Source organism: Balaenoptera musculus, chromosome 15 (genome assembly GCF_009873245.2).
Source record: "Balaenoptera musculus isolate JJ_BM4_2016_0621 chromosome 15, mBalMus1.pri.v3, whole genome shotgun sequence".
Taxonomy (NCBI): Eukaryota; Metazoa; Chordata; class Mammalia; order Artiodactyla; family Balaenopteridae; genus Balaenoptera; species Balaenoptera musculus.
Genome location: NC_045799.1, coordinates 71997462 through 72020730, shown reverse-complemented (window position 1 = coordinate 72020730; position 23269 = coordinate 71997462). Strand labels below are relative to the sequence as shown.

At 53.9% G+C, this 23269-nt stretch overlaps 3 protein-coding genes across 4 annotated transcripts; 2 read left to right on the top strand and 1 right to left on the bottom strand.

Moving 5' to 3' along the window:
- The first annotated feature begins 1157 nt into the window (after positions 1-1157).
- Positions 1158-6383, top strand: SEPTIN1 (septin 1). Its single transcript, XM_036824127.1, has 12 exons — positions 1158-1719; positions 2115-2770; positions 2942-3032; positions 3125-3211; positions 3461-3584; positions 3895-4029; positions 4129-4246; positions 4878-4979; positions 5100-5199; positions 5382-5547; positions 5779-5869; positions 5974-6383. The coding sequence occupies exons 2-12, from the start codon at positions 2768-2770 to the stop codon at positions 6058-6060; spliced, it is 1104 nt and encodes a 367-aa protein (XP_036680022.1). The 5' UTR covers positions 1158-1719; positions 2115-2767; the 3' UTR covers positions 6061-6383.
- Positions 6384-6569: 186 nt separating this feature from the next.
- On the bottom strand, positions 6570-8855 carry MYLPF (myosin light chain, phosphorylatable, fast skeletal muscle). Its single transcript, XM_036824189.1, has 7 exons — positions 8750-8855; positions 8019-8114; positions 7688-7763; positions 7383-7487; positions 7196-7274; positions 6861-6909; positions 6570-6769 (listed from the first exon to the last, which is right to left on the bottom strand). The coding sequence occupies exons 1-7, from the start codon at positions 8750-8752 to the stop codon at positions 6665-6667; spliced, it is 513 nt and encodes a 170-aa protein (XP_036680084.1). The 5' UTR covers positions 8753-8855; the 3' UTR covers positions 6570-6664.
- A 3508-nt stretch (positions 8856-12363) lies between these two features.
- On the top strand, positions 12364-23269 carry TBC1D10B (TBC1 domain family member 10B). Of its 2 annotated transcripts, XM_036825092.1 has the most exons (9): positions 12366-13555; positions 16515-16614; positions 16920-17027; positions 17127-17233; positions 20476-20590; positions 20717-20782; positions 21002-21191; positions 21518-21672; positions 21761-23269. In XM_036825092.1, the coding sequence occupies exons 1-9, from the start codon at positions 12612-12614 to the stop codon at positions 22379-22381; spliced, it is 2406 nt and encodes an 801-aa protein (XP_036680987.1). In that variant the 5' UTR covers positions 12366-12611; the 3' UTR covers positions 22382-23269. The 2 variants fall into 2 exon arrangements, with proteins under 2 accessions (XP_036680988.1, XP_036680987.1); XM_036825093.1 differs by lacking the exons at positions 16515-16614; positions 16920-17027; positions 17127-17233 and having other exon boundaries at positions 12364-13555.

The following is a 23269-nucleotide window of genomic DNA, read 5'->3' as shown; positions in this document are numbered from 1 at the left end:
TCCTCATCATGTCCCTATGAAGTGAAATTATTAATGGCATTATTTAACAGATACAGAAACGAAGTCACTGAAAGGTTAAAGATGCCCAAGGTCACACGGCTCTTAATTACTATATGTCTTTATAATCATGAAACTTGAACAACTTCTGTGAATTCAGTGTGGTGGGAGCATCCAATCCCATATGGTAGATGAGGAAAGTAAGGCCCAGAGAGGTGATTTTTCCAAGGTTACATGAAGGGAGCAGTACTAGAAATGAGGTTGAAGTAAGGAAAAGGTGGTAGCATGGATGGATCTTAAAAGATAGTGCTGATTGAAAAAAATTAACAAACAGAAATACATATTAATATATACATATATAGCTATTTGTGTAAACATGTACTATGCACTGCACATTTTTCAAAATGTGTACAAACTAAAAAATTACACATTAAGCACATTAGAGTGGTTGCCTTAGGCTGAGGAGAGGAAATGAGTGAGCTATGAGGTGGTATAACAGAGCACCGCAGACTAGGAGTCTTAATCAACAGATGTTTATTTTCTCATAGTTCTGGAGACTGGAAGTCCAAGATCAAAATGCCAGCAGGGTTGGTTTCTGGTGTGGCCTCTTTTCTTGGGTTGCAGACAGCCACCTTCTCACTCTGTCCTCACATGGCCTTTCCTTTGTGCATGCGCAGAGAGAGATTGCTGGTGTCCCTTCTTATAAGGACACCAGACCTATAGAATCAGGGCCCCACCCTTCTGACCTCATTTAACCTTAATTTCCTCCTTAAAGGTCTTACCTCCAAATATAGTCACGTTGGGGGTTAGGGCTCCAACACATGAAGTGGGGAGTAGGGGGACACAATTCAGTCCCTAACAGGGGCTAAATGGGAAATAATAAATAGAACCATGAAGAATAGAGAAAGAAAATGGGGTTGGAGCAATAGGCAGGATCCAGATTGAGCAAGGCCTTATAGGTCATACTAAGCGGACTCGCTTTAAAGGTTCAGAGAGGTCACTCAGTTCATAAATGCTAAAGCTAGGGTATGTGTGTGTGTGTCTGTATATATATATATATATATATATATATATATATATATATATATATATATATATATATATATATATATATATATATATATATATAGTATGTTGTATACATAACTGATTAACTCCAAAGCCCATGTCATCCGAAACCACTCTGAGTCCTGATAACAAAATATAAATGTGTGTATTTCATCTTACTATGAAAAAAATGGAGTTCAGAGAGGGCAAATGACTTGTCCAAGGTCACACAGTAAGTGGGAGAGCTGAGGTTTGGGAAGTTCTTTCTGACCCCAAAGCCAAGCTCCTTTTACAAGTTCTGCAGCCTGCCAGCCTTTGTCCCGGACTAACTTCAATCACTCACTCTTTCATGCATTCATTTATCTAGTATATTATTTATTGGCACCTTCTTTGTTCCAGGCCCTGTGCAAGACACCAGGGATACAGAAATTAGGAAGACATGGTCCCTGTCCTCAGAAAACGCAGCCGGGAGTAGAAGAGACAGCCAGATAAGCAAAGGTGGGCATTGGAGGGGCCTGTGAAAGGTGCTGGGGAGTCCAGAGGATGGAAAATGACTCTGCCTGGGGTGGGTGGGGAAGGTTTCATAGAGGAGGAAGAGCCCTTTGAATCAAACCCTAGAAGGGTAAGGAGGAGTTCACCTGGTGCAGAAGAAGGTAAAGTTCAATATACACAGAGGTGGGCTTCCCTGGTGGCGCAGTGGTTGAGAATCTGCCTGCCAATGCAGGGGACGCGGGTTCGGGCCCTGGTCTGGGAAGATCCCACATGCCGCGGAGCAACTGGGCCCGTGAGCCACAATTACTGAGCCTGCGCGTCTGGAGCCTGTGCTCCGCAACGAGAGGCCACGACAGTGAGAGGCCCGCGCACCGCGATGAAGAGTGGCCCCCGCTTGCCACAACTGGAGAAAGCCCTCGCACAGAAACGAAGACCCAACACAGCCATACATACATACATACATACATACATAAATAAAAAAAGAATGTAAGCAGACAAGAATAGCATTTAAAAAAAAAATAAAAAATTAAAATGGAGATCGTGGCAAATTTAAAAAAAATATATATATATACACAGAGGCTAGGATATGGGCACTCAGTAAGGGTGAGTGAAAGATGGGGTGATGAGGTCAGATGGGGGAGGCTTTGGCTGCCAAGTCAGGACTCAGACTTGATTCTGAGATCACTGGGAAGCCCATGAAGGGTTTCAAGCAGGGGAGTGCCTTGGCCAGGATCCTGAAGGACAGTCTCTCTGGCTGTGGTGTCCAAAGACCTGAAGTCCTTTTAAGAATCCAGTGTATGAGCTGGCGAGGAAAATTGATGGCCCCTCCTCCCACCCTCAATCTTTGTTATGGCTTTTGGTCCACTCCTTGGAACTTTTTTTTTTAACCACCTCTGTCAAAGCCTTCATCTCACTTGCTAGAGAGACCAACCCACTTCCTTCCTCTCTGCTTACACCCTACCTCCCACCAGGGTGATGGGGTTACAATGGGGCTTGGAATAAAGGTGTACAGAGAACAGAGGGGTTGAAGCTTCCTATTGGGGTTATGGGCAAAGGTATCCATGAATTCAGGACCACCGCTGTTCTTGGTCTCGGCTTTTCCCACCTCTCTGGGCCAATTTGAGCATCTCAGCTTCCTACATTGCCCGCCCCCTTGTTTGCCACCCTCAACTTCCTGCCCCACCAGAGGAAGTGGGGAGAGACAGCAGGTGCAGCGACAGCTATCGGGGCCATGGTGAGTCTTTATGCCCAGGAATCCAGGTATCTCTGCCCCCAGTCCCCAACCCCCAGGCTAGCCAGGTCAACCCACAATAGGTTGACTTCTCCTAGCCTCTGAGATCAGGTTATCCTGGGGGCCCTGCCTGCTGCCCCCAGCAGCCTCGTATTGTCCATCCCCTGCCAACAGGACAAGGAGTATGTGGGTTTCGCCGCCCTCCCCAACCAGCTGCATCGCAAGTCCGTCAAGAAGGGGTTTGACTTCACACTCATGGTGGCAGGTCTGGGGGTTTTGGAGAGGGGCCTGGCAAGGGGTCCTCAAGAGACCTTGGCTGTTCCCTCACCTGACCAGTTGGGCCTGTCTTGTCCACAGGGGAGTCAGGCCTGGGAAAATCTACCCTCATCAACAGCCTATTTCTCACCAACCTCTATGAGGATCGGCAAGTCCCAGAGGCCAGGGGTAAGACCCCCTCCCCACCGTGCTCTCCAGGCACTCTGACCCCCTCCTCCCATGTCCCTAGACTGCACTCTCTTCCTTTCCCTCTGGGTTTCCCATGACGTTCTGGGGGACTCAGGCGGCTCACTGCTTTTCTCCGAGACTCACTCTCCTCCCCTGAAAAATGGGTGGAGGCAACTGTGAGTCTGAGAAAGGAAATTAGTCCTGCCTCAGGCCCCTACCCAGCTCCCTGACCTCTCCCCATCCTCATAGCTCGCTTGACACAAACACTGACCATCGAGCGCCGGGGCGTGGAGATCGAGGAGGGGGGTATTAAGGTGAAGCTGACCCTGGTGGACACACCTGGCTTTGGGGACTCAGTGGACTGTTCAGACTGGTGAGGAATGGGGGAGGACCCGGGGCTTAGCTTCCCAATGTGGCTACTCTGTGGAGACTGCGGGGTCAGATTCAGGGCTGGTCTGCCCTGCCCTACCCCCCACCCCCCGCCAAAGGTGGGGCCTGTTTCTGGTGGCCTTGTGGCCCAAAGTGCCCTGTGCTTCCCAACATCTCACCTGCCAGTTTCCTCTGATGTCTTTGGTTGGAGCCAAAGAAACTACTTCCCACACCCACAGTCCTGGCTAGCCTTGTCCCCTTCCCTGTGCTGTGGTCCCTGTTCTCTGACTTTCCGCTCTCTCCCCACACCCCAGCTGGCTGCCCGTGGTGCGCTTCATTGAGGAGCAATTTGAGCAGTATCTTCGGGATGAGAGTGGCCTGAACAGGAAGAACATCCAGGATTCCCGTGTCCACTGCTGCCTCTACTTCATCTCACCCTTTGGCCGGGGGTCCGAGGGTCACCCTGGGGAGTTGGGACATTTGGGGAGGGCCGGAGGGGGAGTGTCTCTGTGCCCTGAAACTGAGCCCTGACCAATCCCTGGGTGCAGGCTCCGGCCCCTAGATGTGGCCTTCCTCCGGGCGGTGCATGAGAAGGTCAACATTATCCCAGTCATTGGCAAAGCAGATGCCCTGATGCCTAAGGAAACACAGGCCCTCAAACAGAAGGTGTGTGGTGGCCTCTGACATTTGACCTCACGTGAAGCCAAAAGTCATGATCAAAATTGAACTCAGCTTTGACTTCTTTGATCTTGGGGTAGCCCTTTTGGAGCGTGATGTGTCAGGCTAGACTGTGGAAGAAAGTTTCTGAGGAAGGTGGGTCATAAGCTGCCTAAGGAAGCCATGTCTCTGGAGGTTCGGAATAGAATCCCTGGGCTGGATGCTTGGCTAAGGCCTGTCTGAGGCCAGGGGTGTAGACATAATGACCAATGTTATCCTTCTGGCCCCAGGATGCTGACTGCTCCCCCCACCACCTTCCCACCCCCCTGTGTCTTCAGAGCCCTTTCCCACTGTTTCCGCTTATGCCTCTCTCTCCTGGTCTTTTGGTGTCTGCTCATCATCAAAACTTCCCATTAGGGTAACTGTCTCAGTTTTTCACCATCTACGTCTCTGTCTCTCGTTTGAGATTTCGTTTTCAGTCATCCCGTATGTCCATCTTTCACCATCTCTGTCTTTCACGTCTTCCTCTCTGTCTCTTCCACCCCGTGTCTGTATCTATATCTCACTGTCTCTGGTCATGCAATGTCTGTGGTTCACAGTCTCTGTGTTTCTCACCATCTCTGCATCTGTCTCCTCCAAGATCCGGGAACAGCTGCAGGAGGAGGAGATCAATATCTACCAGTTCCCCGATTGTGACTCTGATGAGGATGAAGATTTCAAGAGGCAGGATGCGGAGATGAAGGTGCAGAGGCAAAGGAGGAAGGGGCAGAGAAGCCAGGGGAGGCGGATGTGGAGGTGGGAGCTGAGAAAGAGGTTTCTGCCCAAAGGGGGCCAACGGTGATCGCTGACTCCTGCCCTCTAGGAAAGCATCCCTTTCGCCGTCGTCGGTTCCTGCGAAGTAGTGAGGGACGGCGGGACCCGACCGGTGAGGGGACGCCGCTACTCCTGGGGCACCGTGGAGGGTGAGTAAGGCCAGGAACGCATTCTGAGGCCAGCAGGGAGCCCAGGACGCCTCCGAGTCAACCGCACCCAACAGGTGAAGTTGGGGAGAGTTCTGGTCCCGGGGGTCCTAAAAGTCAAAAGAGGGGTCCTTGGGCAGCAGACCCGACCCAAGCTCCCCGACTCTCGCCGGTCCGCCCCCCAGTGGAGAACCCACATCACTGCGATTTCCTGAACCTGCGACGGATGCTAGTGCAGACGCACCTGCAGGACCTGAAGGAGGTGACACATGATCTGCTCTACGAGGGCTACCGGGCGCGCTGCCTACAGAGCCTGGCCCGGCCTGGGGCGCGTGATCGAGCCAGCCGTAGGTGAGAGCCAGAGCTGACTCCTAGGTGCTTCCAAGGCTCCGCGCTCACCATCCATGACCCCCGCCTTCACCTTCTAGACTCCTCTCCCGGAGCCTTTCTTTCCCCACCCACTTTGCTTATGGCCCTAACCTGAAGGACATGGTCCCGTCAAACCCCAGGCCCTGCCTCGCGGCAGTGACCCACAACCACGGTTCTCGACTTTGATTCCTGTCCCTTTCCCCCACCCCCTAGTAAACTCTCCCGCCAGAGCGCCACAGAGATCCCGCTGCCCATGCTGCCTCTGGCCGACACGGAGAAGCTGATCCGCGAGAAAGACGAAGAGGTGAGCAAGCACCTCGCTTTCCCCCAGATCAAGGCCCCAAATCCTCTTCGAAGTCCCTTTCTGGCCTTGCCCAGTCCCACCGCCTGCAATCTTGCCCCGCACAGCTGCGCCGCATGCAAGAGATGCTGGAGAAGATGCAGGCCCAGATGCAGCAGAGCCAGGCTCAGGGCGAGCAGTCGGACGCTCTCTGAGACCCCCGCCCGGACCCTACTTTACCACGCCTCCGCCTTCAGTTCGTATCTTGTCCAATCCTCGAGCCCCAGGTTGCCCGGCGCTTAATCCCGGAGCCCAAACCTGTAAGGCCCGCCCTTGCAAGGGGTTAGCGGGCTAGCAGGTTCTCCCAATCCTGGAGTGTGTAGCCCCGCCTTTGGCTCCGCCCCGACCCCGCCTTGGCTCCGCCCCAATCCGCCTCGGCCCACATAGCGCGCCAGAGCTTCCCTCCCATCCCCTAACTCTCCCAGCCCCGCCCCACTTCACCCAAACTGCGACTTCAATAAAAACTGAGTTTCCCTGAGGCCACGCAAGTCTTCTCTTTCCCAGCGGGAATAAGCGGCGGGCGTAGCGGGTGGAACCGTTCCACCCAGGCCTCCGGGCCACTATTTATTCATTCATTTGCTGGGCACTCGTTTCGTGCCAGCCGGTGTTTCAGCGCAGCCTCCCACCTGAGCCCTGTTCACACAAACGCACTGAAGCCGTCGCGGATAAGAAACGAGACCAGTTCAATTTATTAGGAGTCGAGGTGGGGTGGTCGCACTGGCAGGAAGGCGTTGCCCAGCAGAGGCCTAAGAGGGTCCGCTACTCCTGGTCCTTGGCGTCGCCATGCGTGATGATGTAGCTTATGTTCTTGTAGTCTACGTTGCCGCCCACGTCGGGGGGGAAGGCCGCCCACATACTTGTGATCTGGGGAAAAAACGCAGGGGTATCTCCAACCGGTTCCTTACGTTCCCCTTCCCCCATCCCTCCGCTTCCCCTAGGCCCTTTCCCCACTCACCTCTTCCCGGGAGAAGCGGTCACACTGCGTGGTAAGCAGCTCCTCCAGGCTGGAGAGAGGTGACAGAGATTGGGCTTCGTGATTCCTTTCCAGTCCCTTCCACCTCATCCCCGTTGCCATTCCCAGTCTCGCCTTGAAAACCGGGGTTACTCTGGATTCCTCATTGGTCTCCCAAACACTCTGGCCTCCCCCCTTTTGCCCTTCCCCCTGTGTGCTGTGAAAATTTAATCCCATCACCACAGTCCTAATTTTTCCCTTATCTCTGGCAGTGCCTAACTCTTGGTAGGAATTTAAGGAGGCTTTCTGTGTGGGAGCAGCTGGAGGGTGTCACTTACAACTGCTTCTTGATGGTGCCCTTCCCCTCAGGGTCCAGGACCTTGAAGGCTCCAGTGATCACATCCTCAGGGTCGGCACCTGGGGGTGGTCAGAGGGCACATGAAGCTGAAGGGTTGCTAAAGGGTCAGTCCCTGAACGGTCTGGGGAGAGGCATCTGGGGGTTTGGACCCAGGACACTTCATTCACCTTTGAGCTTCTCCCCAAACATGGTCAGGAAGACAGTGAAGTTGATGGGCCCGCTGGCTTCCTTCATCATGTCATCTAGCTCCTCATTCTTCACATTGAGACGCCCTGGAACAGGGTGGGGGAAGCATGGAGTGGAGTGGGGTCTAGGGGCCAGGGAATAACGCTTCCCATAAGTTCACATCATCCCATCCATTTTTTATCTGGGTAGACTGAGGCCCAGGGTGGACCTGGCAGGGCTGGAACCTAAGGCTGCTGAATTCCCAGGACTCTGCAGCCTTGAATCTTTACAGGTGGAGTAGGCTCACCCATGGCTGCGAAGGTTTCCCGCAGGTCGTCCTTGTCAATAATGCCATCACGATTCTGGTCAATTACTGTGAAGGCCTGTGGAGGGCCAACGTAGGGAGAGGTTAGGTCCCCCATGGCCAGGCTTCAGCATCCTTACTCCAGGCAGATCAGATTCTGAGATTCTGGCCCCCAGCCAGCTGTCCTCTTACACTCCAAGCAGGGAGGAGAACAAGGAATTCTAAACCCTTCCCCTCCCCCCAACAGGTGCACATTCCAGGGAGGGGTGGGGGGAGGGGCAGCAAGGGGAGCCTTTGGTCAGTCTTCAGTCTCCTCCCTTCTCCCCGCACTTACCTCCTTGAACTCCTGGATCTGGGTCTGATCGAACATGGAGAAGACATTGGAGCTTCCGCCCTCTGCCACTGCCCTTCTCCTGGCCTTCTTGGGTGCCTGAGGGATGAGGGTTGGGCAGAGGGGTTCAAGGACCAATCCCCACTCCTCTCTAGAGGCGATGGATTAGATTCAGGCTTCTTTGAGTCCATTCTTCTAAAGCAACTCTTCTGGCTCTAGGCTTCCCCTTCCTTATGACCTCTTTGCTGAGGAGACCTGCTGCAGTTGTACCCCCAAATTCCTCTGTGTAGCCCTCAAGTCCCCATCCTTCCATCCTACCCAACAAGTGGAGTGTACCTCCCCTTCTCAGTGCCCTGACCCTGCCTCCTCTGAGTCCCAGACTTGCTGTGTGACCCTGATCACTCACTCACCTGAACCTCTACTTTCTCATTTATAAAATGGGAGTGGGAACACTTGTCTGGCTGATCCTGGGGGTTTTAGGAAGATGGAGTGCAGGACGGCATGGAGCATGCTTTGGGAGGGACAGGGCTCCTGCGAGTGGAGTGTCTAGGCAGATTATCCTTGGTTGGATCCTTTAGGGCATCATTCTGTACATTCCCCATTAGTGATATCAAGGAAGGGAAGATTCATCTTTTTTCCTCTTGCCAGACTGGGAACCAGCTACTTTCTTTCAAAGGATGAGGCTGCCCTGAGGTCTGAGGGATCTGGGCAGGGGCTGGGGGATTCTCACTCACCATGTCTTAGGTCTCCTGGGGGCCAGGCAGTGGCTCTGGCTGGAAAGGAGCAGAGAGTCAGCCTGGGGCGGTCCCTCTGGAGTTATATAGTCCTGCCCCAGGGAGTCATTAACATACCAGGGTAACCTTAGCCCTGTGGGTGCCCACCCCAGATACCAAAATAGCCCAGCTCAGGGCCTCTCCTTTCTTGGGCTGGCAGCAGCTGGAGCCCAAGGAGGGAGGGAGGAGGGAGTGAGTCTTGGGATGCAGGTCTCACTAGGACCTGGGCAGGAAGGGATGTTCTTTTTCCCCAAAGGAGGCTGGAATGTGCCAGAGTTCAGAGAGGGCCCAGGCTGAGACACAGGACTAGGAAAGTGATGCACCAGCCTCCTGTACCCCTGTGTGGGGTGGGCCCAGATTTAAACACAGTAAATTTATTGAGTACCTACAGTGTGCCAGGCACTGGTGCATGCTTTGCAGGGGCACTTTGACAAACACAGTCCCCCCACTGTGGAGTTCACAGTCAAGGGTATGTATATGTGGGGGTAGTGACAGAGGTTACAGGTGGGAGAGAGCTGCCTGGGGAAGTTGAAGGATCAGGAAGTCTGCTACATCCCCTTCAAGAAGAGGGGGGATTTTGTGAGGAAAGATGTGGGGCATGGAATCACTAGGTATGAAGAGACTAGACAGCCTGGAGCAGAGAGGCTGCTCTGTGACCTTGGGCTTTGTGCTCCAACTCCCTGGGCCTTGGTTTCCCCCTCTATAAAATGGGGACGTAATTCTCATCCCACAGAACTTCTGGATGTGAACACTATTTGGAAACAGTTAGTGAAGTATAATCATTATTTTTATTTTTATTTTTATTTTTATTTTTTGGCTGCGCCACATGGCTTGTGGGATCTTAGTTCCCTGACCAAGGATCGAATCCAGGCCCTCGGCAGTGAAAACCTGGAGTGCTAACCACTGGACTGCCAGGGAATTCCCATAATCATTATAATTAATATTCAGGCCCTGCCTTGGTAGAACTTACAGTCTAGCTGTGGAGACAGGGTAAATGCAGAAAATGACAAACCAGCTGGTCAGGAGTACAGAAGTAGAGGGCATAGCAGCCCTATCTAGGAGTATGGGAATGACATTACGAAGGCTGGTAGAAGTGAGTCAGGTGAAAGTGGAGGAACAGCCATGCTAAGTGGAGGGCACAGATGGGCAAAGGCCTGGAGAAGTGAAAGATCAGAAGTGTTCAGTTCGCCAGAATTGGGATGGGGCTCGAGCAGAGGATACAAGGGGCTGGACATCAGACACCGGAGGGTCTTCAAACGCCATGCTGAGGGCTGAGACCTTGGGAGCCTTGGAAAGGTTTGAAACAGGAGAAGGACATGGTCTAGTGTGAGTCTATAATCACTTTTTTGGATACTGGTGTGAAAGTTGGAACTCAGAGGAGGGGAGTCAAAGACACCAAGAGGGAAGCTAATTGGTCACCTCCTCTTTGGTGGCTGGGATGGCCAATGGCTTCTCTCTCCAATGTGGGCAAGAACCACCTAGGCTGACTGTGTGACTTTGAGGTACGCTCTCCCACCCCTCTGGGCCTCAGTGCCCCAGTCCATTCTGTACAGTGGAGGTCTGCGGAAATTGTGGGTGAGGAAGCCCCAGGAGGCCCAAGGTTGGCAAGGACACCCGTGTCTCCTCCTCCTCCTGTTCCCTCTAGGACCTGATGTCCTGAGGAAGTCTCCTCCTCCCCTCCCCCTCCTCCAGCCTCATACCAATGCCTCTAAGACATTTGCTTTTCTGGTCACTGGGGTCCAGGCACCTGTTGTCTCTAAGAAGAGAGACAGAGCCACCCTAAACTTAGCAGCTGCCCTTGGCCTCCTGCACTGGCCCCTCCCTGCCTCAGTCGACAGCTGCCTAACCTTATAGGGTTACCATGGGGGGGTCCAGGCCCAGGGAGAAGCCCACTTATTACTGGGTTCTGGGAGGGGAGGAGAACTCCAAAGAGGGGGATGGGGGAAGTGCTTAGGAAGCTTGGGCCAAATGGAAAGTGGAGAAGTTGAGGAGGAGGAGATCGGGAGCGGCATATCTCAGACACTGGAGTTCACAGGATCTGAGTCTGAGCTGGGAGTAAGGAGCCTCAGTGAACTCAGCAACCAAGTAACTGGGAAGCTGGGAGCTAGGCCTGACTGAAATTTCAGGATGGTGGACTTTGTATGGAAATTGGAGCCCTCCTGGTGCTGAATCCTGAATCCTAGACGTCAGGGGAATGAGGGCCAGAGAGAGGAGGTGCTGGTAAAGTCAGGGCTTTGTGTTTGTGGTCTAGGGTAGCCTGGAGGGCTCATGAGATTGGGGTCTGATTTCTTAGCAGAGAATGAGGAGCACAGAGGGGTGTATCAATGAGGAGAGAGGAGTTGATGGAATGGGTCCTGGATCCCCAAAAGAATAAGAACACAGATGTGGGAATTCATGGTATTGGGAATTCATGATTTGGGGTCTGGGATCCCCACTAGAATGGAGGGGGCACTCAGAGGATGAGTTCCGAGGAACTGGAGCCCAGATCCTGGGGAAGAGCTCAGATAGAAGGGGCTGAGGAGAGGGACTTGGCGGTTGGGATACCCACAGGAAATGGTGGATCCAGAGATTTTGGGGCTCTGGTTATAGTCGCCTGGGATTTGTTGCGGGCTGGGATGAGAATTAGAGACTGAGTGAAAGGCAAGAGTACCCGATCAGAGCACTGGATCAAGTGCCCTGTGGTGGGCTTGCGAGCTGAATAGAGAATGGGGCCCACGAGAGGACTCAGGCAGGGCAGCGTGGCGCTCTTATTGGCTAACGGTTGCACCCATGCCCCCGGTCCCCGCCCCCTCTCCGCGCTGTCCCCAACTGTCACCCCCTCCTCCCGCGCTTGTCTCCGGTTGTCACCGACATCCCTGGCTTGGCACTGCCTGCTGGCAGCACCCCTTCCCTTTGGATGCTGCCATTGGCTGAGACAGCTGTCTATCTTCCTCCTGTTGCTAAAGTGAGAGAATGCATTCATTGGCTGACGAGGCAAATTTCACCCTCCCCTCCCAGCTGTCATTTCTTCCTGACCTTCTTGGGAGACCCAAAGAATCCCTCAGCTCCTATTGACTGCGGATGCTGTCTGTCACCGCCCAAATAGACATCACTGTCTGTCAATTTGACCTCCGCCTACTCCCCTTTTCATTGGCTCCCTTTTAACCATTCCTATTAGGCAGGCCCGCCTCTTCTCGCACAGCACCCGCCTCCTTCCACAGTTTTTCACTCTTCAGCCATCTTTATTGGCCAGGACGTTCATCTTCCCGCTTTTCTATTAGTTACTCCCTTCGTCCCGCCTCCTCCTGCCTTCACTCCCCCTCTCATTGGTTTTATAACCTCCGTCTTCTCTGTTTCTTCTTCCCAAATTACCCACCCCCTTCCCACCTCCAGCCCCACCCACACTTCCAACGATTGGCAGAAACCCAGTTCTCTCTCTCCTATTATTCGTCCAAGCCCTCTGACGAGGCGGGAGAAAAAAGGAGCGCGATGGGGCCGCCCGCGCGCAGGCGTGAAGCGCCGAAACGCTGGCCGCTTGGCCAGCACCGGGGCTTGTGCGCAGGCGCGAGGTGGGCCGCTCGCCCGAAGCGGGAGGGAGGGGGTGGCGGCGAGAGTGCGAAAGGCGGGGAGAGGGAGCGAGCGAGACCCCGGCGCCTGGCGCCCCGGGACCCGTGCCCTGGCTCCGCGCGCCGGGTGGCCGCCCGCGCGCCAGCAACGACCCCGGCGCGCGCCGGGCCGCGCCCTTCACCCTTTCCCCTTCCTCGGCGGGCGGTGGGGAGCGGCCTGAGGGGCGGCGCCTTTTGCGGCCGCCGCGGCGGGGGGATGTGAGGGGCGGCCCGCGGTCATGGAGACGGGCCCGGCGCCCCTGGTGGCCCCGCCGCGCCGTCATGGCGCCCCCGCGGCCCCGTCGCCGCCGCCCCGCGGCTCCCGGGCCGGGCCCGTCGTGGTGGTAGCTCCGGGGCCGCCAGTGACCACGGCCACTTCGGCCCCGGTCACCCTGGTGGCCCCCGGGGAGGCGCGGCCCGCATGGGTACCGGGTCCAACCCAGACCTCGGACTCGGCCCTGGCCCCCGCCCCGACAGTCACCGGCAGCACGGAGGTGGGGCTGACCCTGGAGGCCTCACCCGAAGCCCTGAGGGCGCAAGTCTCCGACCCAGAGCCCTTGGTGCCCGAGGCTGTGGCAGGAGCCGAGAGGTCCATGGCTCTGGCCCCAGGGGCAGACTCTCCGAAGACGGAGGAGGCCAGAACCTCACCCGATCCTGGGCCAGGTACCCTCACCGGGACCCGCACCAGGACCCCTTCAAGAACGGCTCCTGGGGCCCTGACCGCCAAACCCCCGCTTGCCCCCAAGCCGGGAACCACAGTGGCCTCAGGAGTGACTGCACGGGTTGCAGCAGTGACAGCAGGACAGGTGACAAGTGGACATGGAGCTGCAGCATCAGCATCAACAGGACAGGCTCCAGAGGACCCTTCAGGGCCTGGCACAGGCCCTTCAGGGACGTGTGAGGCTCTGGCAGCTGTCGTGACGGTGACCCCAGCTCCGGAGCCTGCTGAAAACTCTCAGGACCTAGGCTCCACGTCCAGCCTGGGACCTGGCATCTCTGGGCCTCGAGGGCAGGCCCCAGACACTCTGAGCTACTTGGACTCCGTGAGCCTCATGTCTGGAACCTTAGAGTCCTTGGCGGATGATGTGAGCTCCATGGGCTCAGACTCGGAGATAAATGGGCTGGCCCTGCGCAAGACGGACAAGTACGGCTTCCTTGGGGGCAGCCAGTATTCGGGCAGCCTGTGAGTACCCAGTGGACACCCAGCGGGCCTGCTTCAGGGAAGTAGAGGTTGCAGGGTGGGGGGATGATACACCTTGCCCACACTCTCGCTGCCCATCCTCCTCTGAGGATCCACGGGGTGATTAGTGGGAATGGCATGCTTAACAATCCTTATCATGCCTAGAGCTTCCTGAGGTTTCTGTGGCACCAGCGTGTTAGGGTTTGAGACCAGGTGTCGGGAGTTCTGGGTTTGAGCCTAAGCCTTGCCTTTGGTGTGTGTGTGCCCTTGAGTTAGTGCCTTCCACATTTGAGTTAGTGCCTCACTTTCCTCCTCTGTGAAGTGAAAGGTTGAATGAGATGATACCTCAGGTTGTCCCACCTCCTTGATGGGAAACTCCAGCTACAGGTCAGGTATTCTGGAGGGTTGGCTGGACAGGGGTTCTAGTAGAGATCTTTGGTTCCTTAGAGAGAAAGTCTGGAGGGATGCAGGCACCTCCCTTCCCCCATAGCCCTAGGTCTGATGGGGTGGTGAGGTGGGGAAGTCTGTTTGATGGAGGAGAGACTCTGAAGGTAGGGCCCCTGTGTGAAACAGAAGAGCAGTCTTGTGTTTTCACTGAAGGAAAGGGGGTGGAGGAGGCCTCTTCCCCATTTCCTCATCTCCCCAGCCGGGCTTACTCTTTCCTAGTTCCCTCCAGGGGCCTGAGTCACTTCTGAGGTGAGGATGTGATTGCTTCTGACTTCTTCCTTCCCTCTCTTTGGATCATTGTTCCTGTACCCCTTTAACCTGCTGGTCAGTTCAGTTTACAGCATTGCCTGAGAACCCCTAGTGCCAGCCCCTGTGCTGGGTACTAAGGATAAAATAATCATTTCAAGGTGCTCATCATCTAGAGGGAGAGACAAATACTTAAACAGTTGGTTTCAATATAATATGTTAGGTTTAGCCTGGAGATCATCACAAGGTTTTGTGAGCAGCTAGGGAAGGGATCTTTTGCCCAGTCTGGGAATTCAGCTGGACTGATCTGAATCGTGAAGAATGAGTAGGATTTAGTCATGGCTGTGCGTGTTGGGGTGAGGGGGACCTGCCTGGTGTTGGGGGAAGCCCTGTGGGAGGGATTATAATCCAACAAAAAAATCAGAAAACCTTTGAGTACCAACATTCTCGGTCCTGTGTGGGGAGGGCAACTGAAGTTTGACCCTGGTGCTTTCCCATGCATGAGGGATGCATTGCTGTACCTAATTTATAGATGAAGAAACAGGATTAGAGCAGTTGAGTGAATTGCCCCACTCAAATAATTTGGATCTGTGTGACCAATGGCACTCTCCTCAATACTCTGCTGCCCTGAGGAACTTGGATTGAATTGGATTTTAGTGAGCCCCTCTTGTGTACCAGGCACCGTGCTGGGTGCTAATTCTCTGCTTTTAATTTTGTCCCTCTAAAATCCATCTTCCATGCTGGCAGAATCTACTTCTGAGGCAAGGCTGACTGTGGCGCACGTTACCTTAAAAGCTGTTAGCAGCTCCGCACTGTCCACAGGATAAAGTCCAAGCGCTTTAGCCTGCACACAGGCTCCTTATGATCTGGCTCTGCCAGCCTCTCTGGTCTTCTTTTCCACTGCCTTCTCACCATGCACTGCGTGCTGTGGTCCTGTTGAAGTGATTGTAGTCTTTCTCCCTTCATACTCAGGCTGTACTATCAGCCAGGAATGCCCTTCTCCCGGTCTTTCCCTGCCATGTTCTACTCAGTCCTTCATGGATTACCTCAGATGTCCCTTCCTCCAGGAAACCTTCCTTGATATCCATTAACCCTCCTCCAATTAGGTGCCTCTTCTGTGCATCTTTGTCATTGCATTTCCCTCACATATTGCAGTTATCTCCCCTGCTAGCTTGTGACCTTTTGAGGGCAGGAAAGTTATCTTACTCTTCCTGGCCTTTAGTAGAGTTTGGAATTGCCTTATGATAGAGATTAATGAGAAATCACCTTTTAGTGTAAGGAGCTTCTGGGACAAAAGAAACTAACATTAAACCTCCCATTTAACAGTTCTTTATATACAGTTTCTCAATAGTCCTCTCATAACTTTGTGATGTAGGTGGTGGCATTCCTTTTTACATTTATAAGGAAGAGACTTAGGTTATCACTTGCCAAGACTCCCCAACTTCTAAGGGACAACTGGGCTTTGAGCTCAGGTCTATCTGGAAACCCAAGCTCTTTCTTCCATTCCACTCACCTGGTACTGGCTCCTACAACTAACTGTTTCAAGACTGATGGGGTATCGTGAGTGCGAAGCTCTGACAGAACAGTGAGCAAACAGTGCAAGGAGAGCTTCATTTGCTTGGGAACGTGGGGTGATTTCAGGGAGGAGGAGGTAGCGGAAATTGCAGATGGTGCAAGGGATCTTGAGTCTGGAAGAAGGAAACTCAGACAGTTGCTTCTAAGGGGACAGGGAAGTATGTTTGTTATGTATTTTATTTTATGGATAATAATTGCTGTTACTTACTGAGTCGCTGCTATGTGTTATCTCATATAACCTCTTAGGTAGATACTGTTTTTCTCTCCATCTTACACATGAGGAGATTGAGGCTTAGAGAGTGACTTGCCCAAGGCCACACAGTGAATAGGTGGCAAACCTAGAACTTGGATCCAGGTCTAATGCAAAGTGTAGCTTTTCAATATTCCGTGCTCTCTCCCCAAACTTGTATGTGTCTGAAATGGGATTTGAACACAGCCTCTGTGTAGCGATCCAACATGAGAATGTGATCTCTGTTCAGAGATTCCAAGGAAATTCCATTTAGTGTAGTGAACTAGGACCTTGGATGGCCAGAATGACCAGACGTCCTAATGTTTGGTATTGGTAGCTCACAAAATGCTTTTATGGTCTGATCTCTCATTTTTGAGCTTGGGGAGGTGGCTTGCCTCAGTTCCCCCAGTAATCTAGATTTTATACTACTGCTACTGACCTCTTCCATACTCCCCATATCCTCAGAGAGAGCTCCATTCCTGTGGATGTGGCTCGGCAGCGGGAGCTCAAATGGTTGGAGATGTTCAGTCACTGGGATAAGTGGCTGTCACGGCGTTTCCAGAAGGTTTGAGAAGGCTGTGGTGGGCAGGGCAATGGACATGGTGGGGGTGGGGAGGACAGGGTGGGCCCCTGTGCTCTGGGGAAGCCCAGGAACCTGATAGTATCTGCTCTCCGGACCATGTTGGGGGTAGGTGGTACTTGGGCCTGGGGGGAGGAGTAGCTTTAAAGATAGAAGGCCAGGCGGGGTCCAGTGGAGTGAAGCCTATGGGATGTGGGGCAAGTGTCCCAGGGAGCCCGAGGACTGCTGGGGAAAGCTTGGAGGCTGTGCCTGCCACTGAAGCTGTTCCCCTGCCTGCCACTCTGCCTTAGGTGAAACTGCGCTGCCGGAAGGGGATCCCATCCTCCCTCAGAGCCAAGGCCTGGCAGTACTTGTCCAATAGCAAGGAACTCCTGGAGCAGAACCCGGGCAAGTTTGAGGTGCGCACAGCTCCAGGGTGTGGGGACGTGTGACAGTCTGTGTGAAGGGTATCATCAGTTCCCCCAGATCCTGAGATAATCTCAGCTGTCCCACTGCAGGAGCTGGAACGGGCTCCTGGGGACCCTAAGTGGCTGGATGTGATTGAGAAGGACCTGCACCGTCAGTTCCCTTTCCATGAGATGTTTGCTGCTCGAGGCGGGCATGGGTAAGGCGACCTGACTACGTGAGTCAGTGGTGGATACAGGGCTGGGTTGAAAGCAGTTCTTGCCTTCCAGAACTTCTACAGCAGTGGTCCTTAATGGATTGAGTGTCTAGCCATGTTGAAGGAAGTCTCCTGGGAGGGAGACTCTGACTCAGGGTGATGGGGGTGGGGTGGGGTGGGGTGCTGGTGAGGGGAAGGGGAGGCACATCAAGGGCTCATTGAAGAGGTTGCATTTGAACTAGATTTTAAAGGATAGATGGGAGCAGAGCAAGGGGCAGGTTTTTCCTGGCTTGGGGGTTATGTAAGCTGTGTCTGGGCAGTGGGGTTGGGTAGAGCTGAGGCTGTAAAAGCAATTAAGGGCCCTTAAATGCTGTGCCCAGGCCTTTCGATCTTTGTTCTGTTTGCCCGGCTTCCTCACGAAGGCTATATATCGCTTCCTAGTGGTGTGTGATGTTTTTAGGTGGTTCTCAGCTCCTTTTGGGAGCATGTTGATGGACATTTTTTTAACAGTAAGTTCATCCTTTCAGCAAATATTTGTCAAGCGCCTGCTATCTGCCAGGTACTGTTTTAGCTACAGATGACAGCTGCCCCCTCAGGGCTTATATTTTAGTAAGGGTAGACAATAAATAAAATAAAGAATGAAAGTATGTTGTATGTACAATGGTGGTAAATAGAAGAGTTTAAAGCAAGAAAGGGGAAAAGAGAATGTGAGCCGAGATGGGGTTACAAGTGACCTGATCTGACTTGTGTTTTAAAAAGATCATTCTGGGACTTCCGTGGCTGACCAGTGGTTAAGACTATGCTTCCACTGCAGGGGGCATGGGTTTGATCCCTGGTCGGGGAACTAAGATCCCACATGCTGTGCAGTGCGGCTGGAAAAAAAAAAAAAAAGGATCATTTCTGGCTGCTGTGCTGACAATAGACTATAGGAGACAAGGCCAGAAGCAGAGAGACCAGGTAGACTATTTCCATAATCCAGGAAAGAGATGATGATAGATAGACCAGGATGGTAGCCGTGAAACTGGATATATTTTGAAGGTAAAGCCAAAATAATTTGCCAGTGGATTAGATGTGGAGAGTGTGTGTGTGTGCGTGCGTGTGTGTGTGTGTGTGAGAGAGAGAGAGAGAGAGAGAGTAATTAAGGAAGACTCTTAAGGTTTTTGGTCTTAGAAAGAAACTAGAATGAATGGAGTTGCAATATACTGATATGGATGGGGAAAACTGGGGGGAAAATAGGCTTGAAGGGTATATCAGGAGCTCATTTTTGGAATGTGAAGTTTGAAATATTCACTGGATATCCAGATGGAGATGCCAAGTAAGCTGGATGTACAATGGACACAACATCCAGGGAGAGGTTTAAACTGGAGACAGATTGGAAATTGAGAGTTGTCAGGCTCTAGATGGGACCAGATCTCACCCATGGGACTAGATGAGGTCATCAAGGCAGCAAGTATAGATACGAAAGGAAGCTGTTCAAAGATTGAGCCCTGCAGCTCCAACATTTCAAGAATGGGAAGATGAGAAAGAACCTGTAAAGGAGCCTGGAAGAAGCTGGTGAGGTATAAGGAAAACCAGGAGAGTGTGATTCCTGGAAGCAAAGTGAAGAGGGGTTTCGGGATCAGCTGTATGAAATGCTGCTGACGGGTCAAGTAAAGTGAAGTCTGCAAATCGACCTCTGGATCTAGCAATGTCGAGGTCATTGGTGACCTTGATAAAAGCAGTTTTGTGTGGAGCAGTGGGCTAAAGCCTGACTGGAGGATGGGAGGAAAGAAATTGAAGATAGCAAGTCCGTACTCTAGGTGGGTTTGGCTGAATAGGTAGGAAAGAAACGGTGTGGTATTCAGAGGGGAAGGTTGGGTAGAGAGAGGTGTTTGTTTGTTTGTTTTTTGGCCATGCCCTGTGGCATGTGGGGTCTTATTTCCCTGACTAGGGCTCGAACCCGCACCCCCTGCAGTGGAAGCATGGAGTCTTAACCATTGGGCCGCCAGGGAAGTCACAAGAGGTGTTTTTTTTTTTTAAGCTAGAAGAAATGACATGTTGGTATGCCAGCCTCTGTAGTTAGAGAAAAATGGATGACGCACAAACAATGGGAAGGTTGCTGGAGGGATGGCCTGTGTAGGCGAGAGGGGATGGGACCCAGTGCCCAAGTGGAAAGGCTGTGGTTGGCCAGGATCACAGATAGTTCACCCATAGCAACGGGGGAGAAGGCAGGGGCACAGAAGCAGGCAGGTGGGTGAATGTAGCATGGGAGCTTAGGGAAGTTACATGTTTATTTTAATACATATTAGATGAAATAACTAGTATATCAAACCTGTCATTTCATGGACGTTATTACAAAGTGGAGAAAAATAGTGGGGTGGTGTGCAGATAAAGCACAAATGAAGGTCACACTTCAGTGACTGAATTTTGAGAAACACTACTGTAAGCAGTGGTCAAGAGTGTGTGACTGGAGGCAGGGAGAGGATCCTGGGAGGTTATTACATCGTCCTGGTTAAGAGATGAAGGTCTGAGCTGCTCAGTGGCTGTGGCGGCGGAGAGAGGGAATAGACGTGAATGAAATTCAGAAGGTAGTGTTGATACGACTTGATGATTAGCTGTGGGGAGTGATGGAAGGCTCGCTGTTTTCTGATGTGGGGCTGAGGGGATGGGATTCCCACACACAGCGATGGGGCACCCTCAGGGGAGAGGAACAGATCTAGGGCAGAGAGTTTATTCTTTGGATGCAGAGACAAGAGAAAGGTCTGAGGCACAGCTGGCTTCCCAAGCCTACACCGAGAACCAGGGCTCTGCCCCGGGGGAACTGATGAAATCCAGTCAGACAGATAAGGCAGGGCCTGCCCTGGGAGAGCGCCTGCTCTGGGGCAGTAAAAGCATTCAGACAGTGCCAGAGGAGGGCTGATGCTATTGAAAAGCTTCCTGAAGAAGATGACCTTGAAGGTTTACGGGATGGGGGCAGACAGAGAGCACAGCCCGTGTGGGGACATGGGTGGGGAGCACGTGGATGTGCAGGCAAGGGCGCAAGGGCGGAAGCCTAGAGCCTGGAACAAAGCTTAGGTTACGGTCTGAGTCTTTGGCTTAAGCTTGATAGGCAGGATTAGGAAGGTGGATAGAGGTGTGTGGTGGTAAAGCTCTGGGGTTGATCTGCCACGGGATATAGGGGGGCTCTGGGGGGGGTGCGGGTTAGTTTGGGGGTGAGAGCTCCCAACTCCTGTGACTTTCCTCATGGTCTTTCCCCATACCCACAGGCAACAGGACCTGTATCGAATCCTGAAGGCCTACACTATCTACCGGCCCGATGAGGGCTACTGCCAGGCCCAGGCCCCCGTGGCCGCAGTGCTGCTCATGCACATGCCTGCTGAGGTCAGCAGACGCTGGGCCTGGTTGGGGAGGGGCTGGGAGGATCTTGGCCTGCAGTGGTGATGGGGGAGCTCCCTCCTCCCTGTTTCTCAGGCCCCATCACTCCCTCCTTGTTCTTGCCCTTCTCAGCAAGCCTTTTGGTGCCTGGTGCAGATCTGCGACAAGTACCTCCCCGGTTACTATAGTGCAGGGCTGGTGAGTGTCTGGAGGCTGGGTGCAACTGGGGCTGTGACTTTTCCCCAAGACTGCAGGGTGGTCCTTGTCCTGCCCCACGCTGTACCATTCTGTCCCTCTGTTCTGGGCCTCCCCCACTGAGGTGAGGATCCCACTTTGTGGATGGGTACTGACTACCAGGGCCGGTTCTACCCCAAGGGTCCACAGCAGGCCTCTTCTCATGGTTTGTCCCACTTCCAGGAGGCCATTCAACTGGATGGAGAAATCTTTTTTGCGCTGTTGCGCCGGGCCTCCCCACTGGCACATCGGCACCTGCGACGGCAGCGCATTGACCCCGTGCTGTACATGACAGAATGGTTCATGTGCATCTTTGCCCGCACCCTTCCCTGGGCTTCAGTGCTACGTGTCTGGGATATGTTCTTCTGTGAAGGTACTTCTGTAGCCATTCAGGCCATGACGGGGCTGCGGTTTCCATGGTGGCTGCCAGAGGGTGGCCTGCTGACAGAGGCTTCACTGGAAGCTGTCTTGGGGGCTGGAGAAACTGAGGCCTGATCTTGTTGGCTCTGCCACCAGCCCACAGCTTGCTTTACCTCCCAGGAACCTAAAACCCATGGCAGCTTGTTTCCCTTCTTGGGGCCTCAGTTTCTCATCTGTAAGGTTGGCAGTAGACAGGGATGGGGGCTGTGAGTTCCTCCTAAATGGGACAGGCTGAGATCCCGGGCTGATCATCCAGCCTCTCTTCCTTGGACCCTGCAGGCGTCAAGATCATCTTCCGGGTGGCCCTGGTGCTGCTGCGGCACACGCTGGGCTCTGTGGAGAAGCTGCGCTCCTGCCAAGGCATGTATGAAACTATGGAGCAGCTGCGCAATCTGCCCCAGCAGTGCATGCAGGAGGACTTCCTGGTGCATGAGGTAGGTCCTAGCCTTAGCATAACTCACACCTGCTTTGGCCCATCCCCACCCCCAACCTTATTCCGGTACCCATTTCTTCTCCATCTAGGTGACCAACCTCCCAGTGACAGAAGCACTGATTGAGCGAGAGAACTCAGCCCAGCTCAAGAAGTGGCGGGAAACCCGGGGCGAGCTGCAGTATCGGCCCTCACGGAGACTACACGGTTCCCGGGCGATCCATGAGGAGCGTCGGCGGCAGCAGCCACCCCTGGGCCCCTCCTCCAGCCTCCTCAGCCTCCCTGGCCTCAAGAGCCGAGGCTCCCGGGCAGCTGGAGGGGCCCCCTCTCCACCCCCTCCTGTCCGCAGGGCCAGTGCTGGGCCTGCCCCAGGGCCTCTGGTCACTGCTGAGGGACTGCATCCATCCCTTCCTTCGCCTACTGGCAACAGCACCCCACTGGCTCCCAGCAAGGAGGCCCGGAGGCAGGAGAAGGAGCGGCAGAAGCAGGAGAAGGAGCGGGAGAAGCAGGAGAAGGAGCGGCAGAAGCAGGAGAAGGAGCGGCAGAAGCAGGAGAAGGAGCGGCAGAAGCAGGAGAAGGAGCGGCAGAAGCAGGAGAAGAAGGCTCAGGGCAGGAAGCTGTCGCTGCGTCGGAAGGCAGATGGACCCCCCGCCCCCCAGGATGGCGGGGACAGGCCCTCAGCATCAGAGGCCCGGCAGGATGCTTACTTCTGACCTCTGCCCTGGGGCTGGACTGCAGGGCCCCTCTTTTTCCCTCAGCCGAGAGCAGGCCTTGGCCTGGGGTGCTGCTCCCAGCCCCCTTGGCAGGCTGTCCCTCTTTCTGAGGAAAGTGGCTTGATTCCCCATCTCCTTGCCAGCTGCTGATTCCTACATGGCCAGGACAGCCAGAGTACGTGGGGCAGCTGCATTTCCCTGGGGCAGCAGTGAACAAGTCTGGAGCCCTCGCCTCCAGTTAGGCCCAGCTGGGGTCTCTGTCTCTCCTGCCCTGATTCCCTCTGGGATCCCTTCCCAGGTGCTGTCCTGATTGGCCTTTTGTCACCACAGGGGTGACTTTTGGCGATGGGAGTCAGCGGTTTTCAGATTCTTACACTCCAGTCACTCCCCTTACCCATGAAGTGGAGCTGGGTTCCTTTTCCCTTCTTCAGTCCTGCCTGTCTCCCCCCACTTCCTGGCGGGGGGCCCAGGCTCTTCGTGTTCTCCTTCTGGACATCTCCGTGTTGTAATTATGTACGGAGGACCTGGTTGGCCCAGGGTGGGGGTGTTCACTCTCTTCTGTCCTTTGGTTTTCCTCCACCGTGTTCTTGCACGCTGGTTTATTTAAGGGGACATGCACTGGAGCAGGAAGTGTTCCCCACCACCACCCTCCTTGCTCTCCTTCCTCTTCACCTACCTTTCTCTGTATTCTCAGGCCTCCCCTGCTTTGTCTCACCAGGGCTCCCACCTTTCACCTTGTTCCCTTCCAACCCTCCAGCCCCTACCTGGGTAAGGGGTCTTCCCTTGAGCTCCAGGCGGTGGAACCCAATGTTTACATTTTCTTCTGTCTCTGCCCCCACCCTGTGCGGCGCTTTGAGGAACCGGAAAAGAACCTGCTGTTGTACCTGG

What these genes read in the sequence shown, in the direction of transcription:
- SEPTIN1 (XM_036824127.1), top strand. An exon ending in TCAGTGGACTGTTCAGACTG is followed by an intron (nt 3,585 to 3,894) that starts GTGAGGAATGGG and finishes CCCACACCCCAG; the next exon opens with CTGGCTGCCCGTGGTGCGCT. An exon ending in GGCAGGATGCGGAGATGAAG is followed by an intron (nt 4,980 to 5,099) that starts GTGCAGAGGCAA and finishes CCTGCCCTCTAG; the next exon opens with GAAAGCATCCCTTTCGCCGT.
- MYLPF (XM_036824189.1), bottom strand. An exon ending in AGATCCAGGAGTTCAAGGAG is followed by an intron (nt 7,764 to 8,018) that starts GTAAGTGCGGGG and finishes GGCCCTCCACAG; the next exon opens with GCCTTCACAGTAATTGACCA. An exon ending in ACCGCTTCTCCCGGGAAGAG is followed by an intron (nt 6,770 to 6,860) that starts GTGAGTGGGGAA and finishes TTTTTTCCCCAG; the next exon opens with ATCACAAGTATGTGGGCGGC.
- TBC1D10B (XM_036825092.1), top strand. Translation starts at nt 12,612, where the DNA reads ATGGAGACGGGCCCGGCGCCCCTGGTGGCCCCGCCGCGCCGTCATGGC. An exon ending in AGCCAGTATTCGGGCAGCCT is followed by an intron (nt 13,556 to 16,514) that starts GTGAGTACCCAG and finishes CCATATCCTCAG; the next exon opens with AGAGAGCTCCATTCCTGTGG. An exon ending in TGTCACGGCGTTTCCAGAAG is followed by an intron (nt 16,615 to 16,919) that starts GTTTGAGAAGGC and finishes ACTCTGCCTTAG; the next exon opens with GTGAAACTGCGCTGCCGGAA.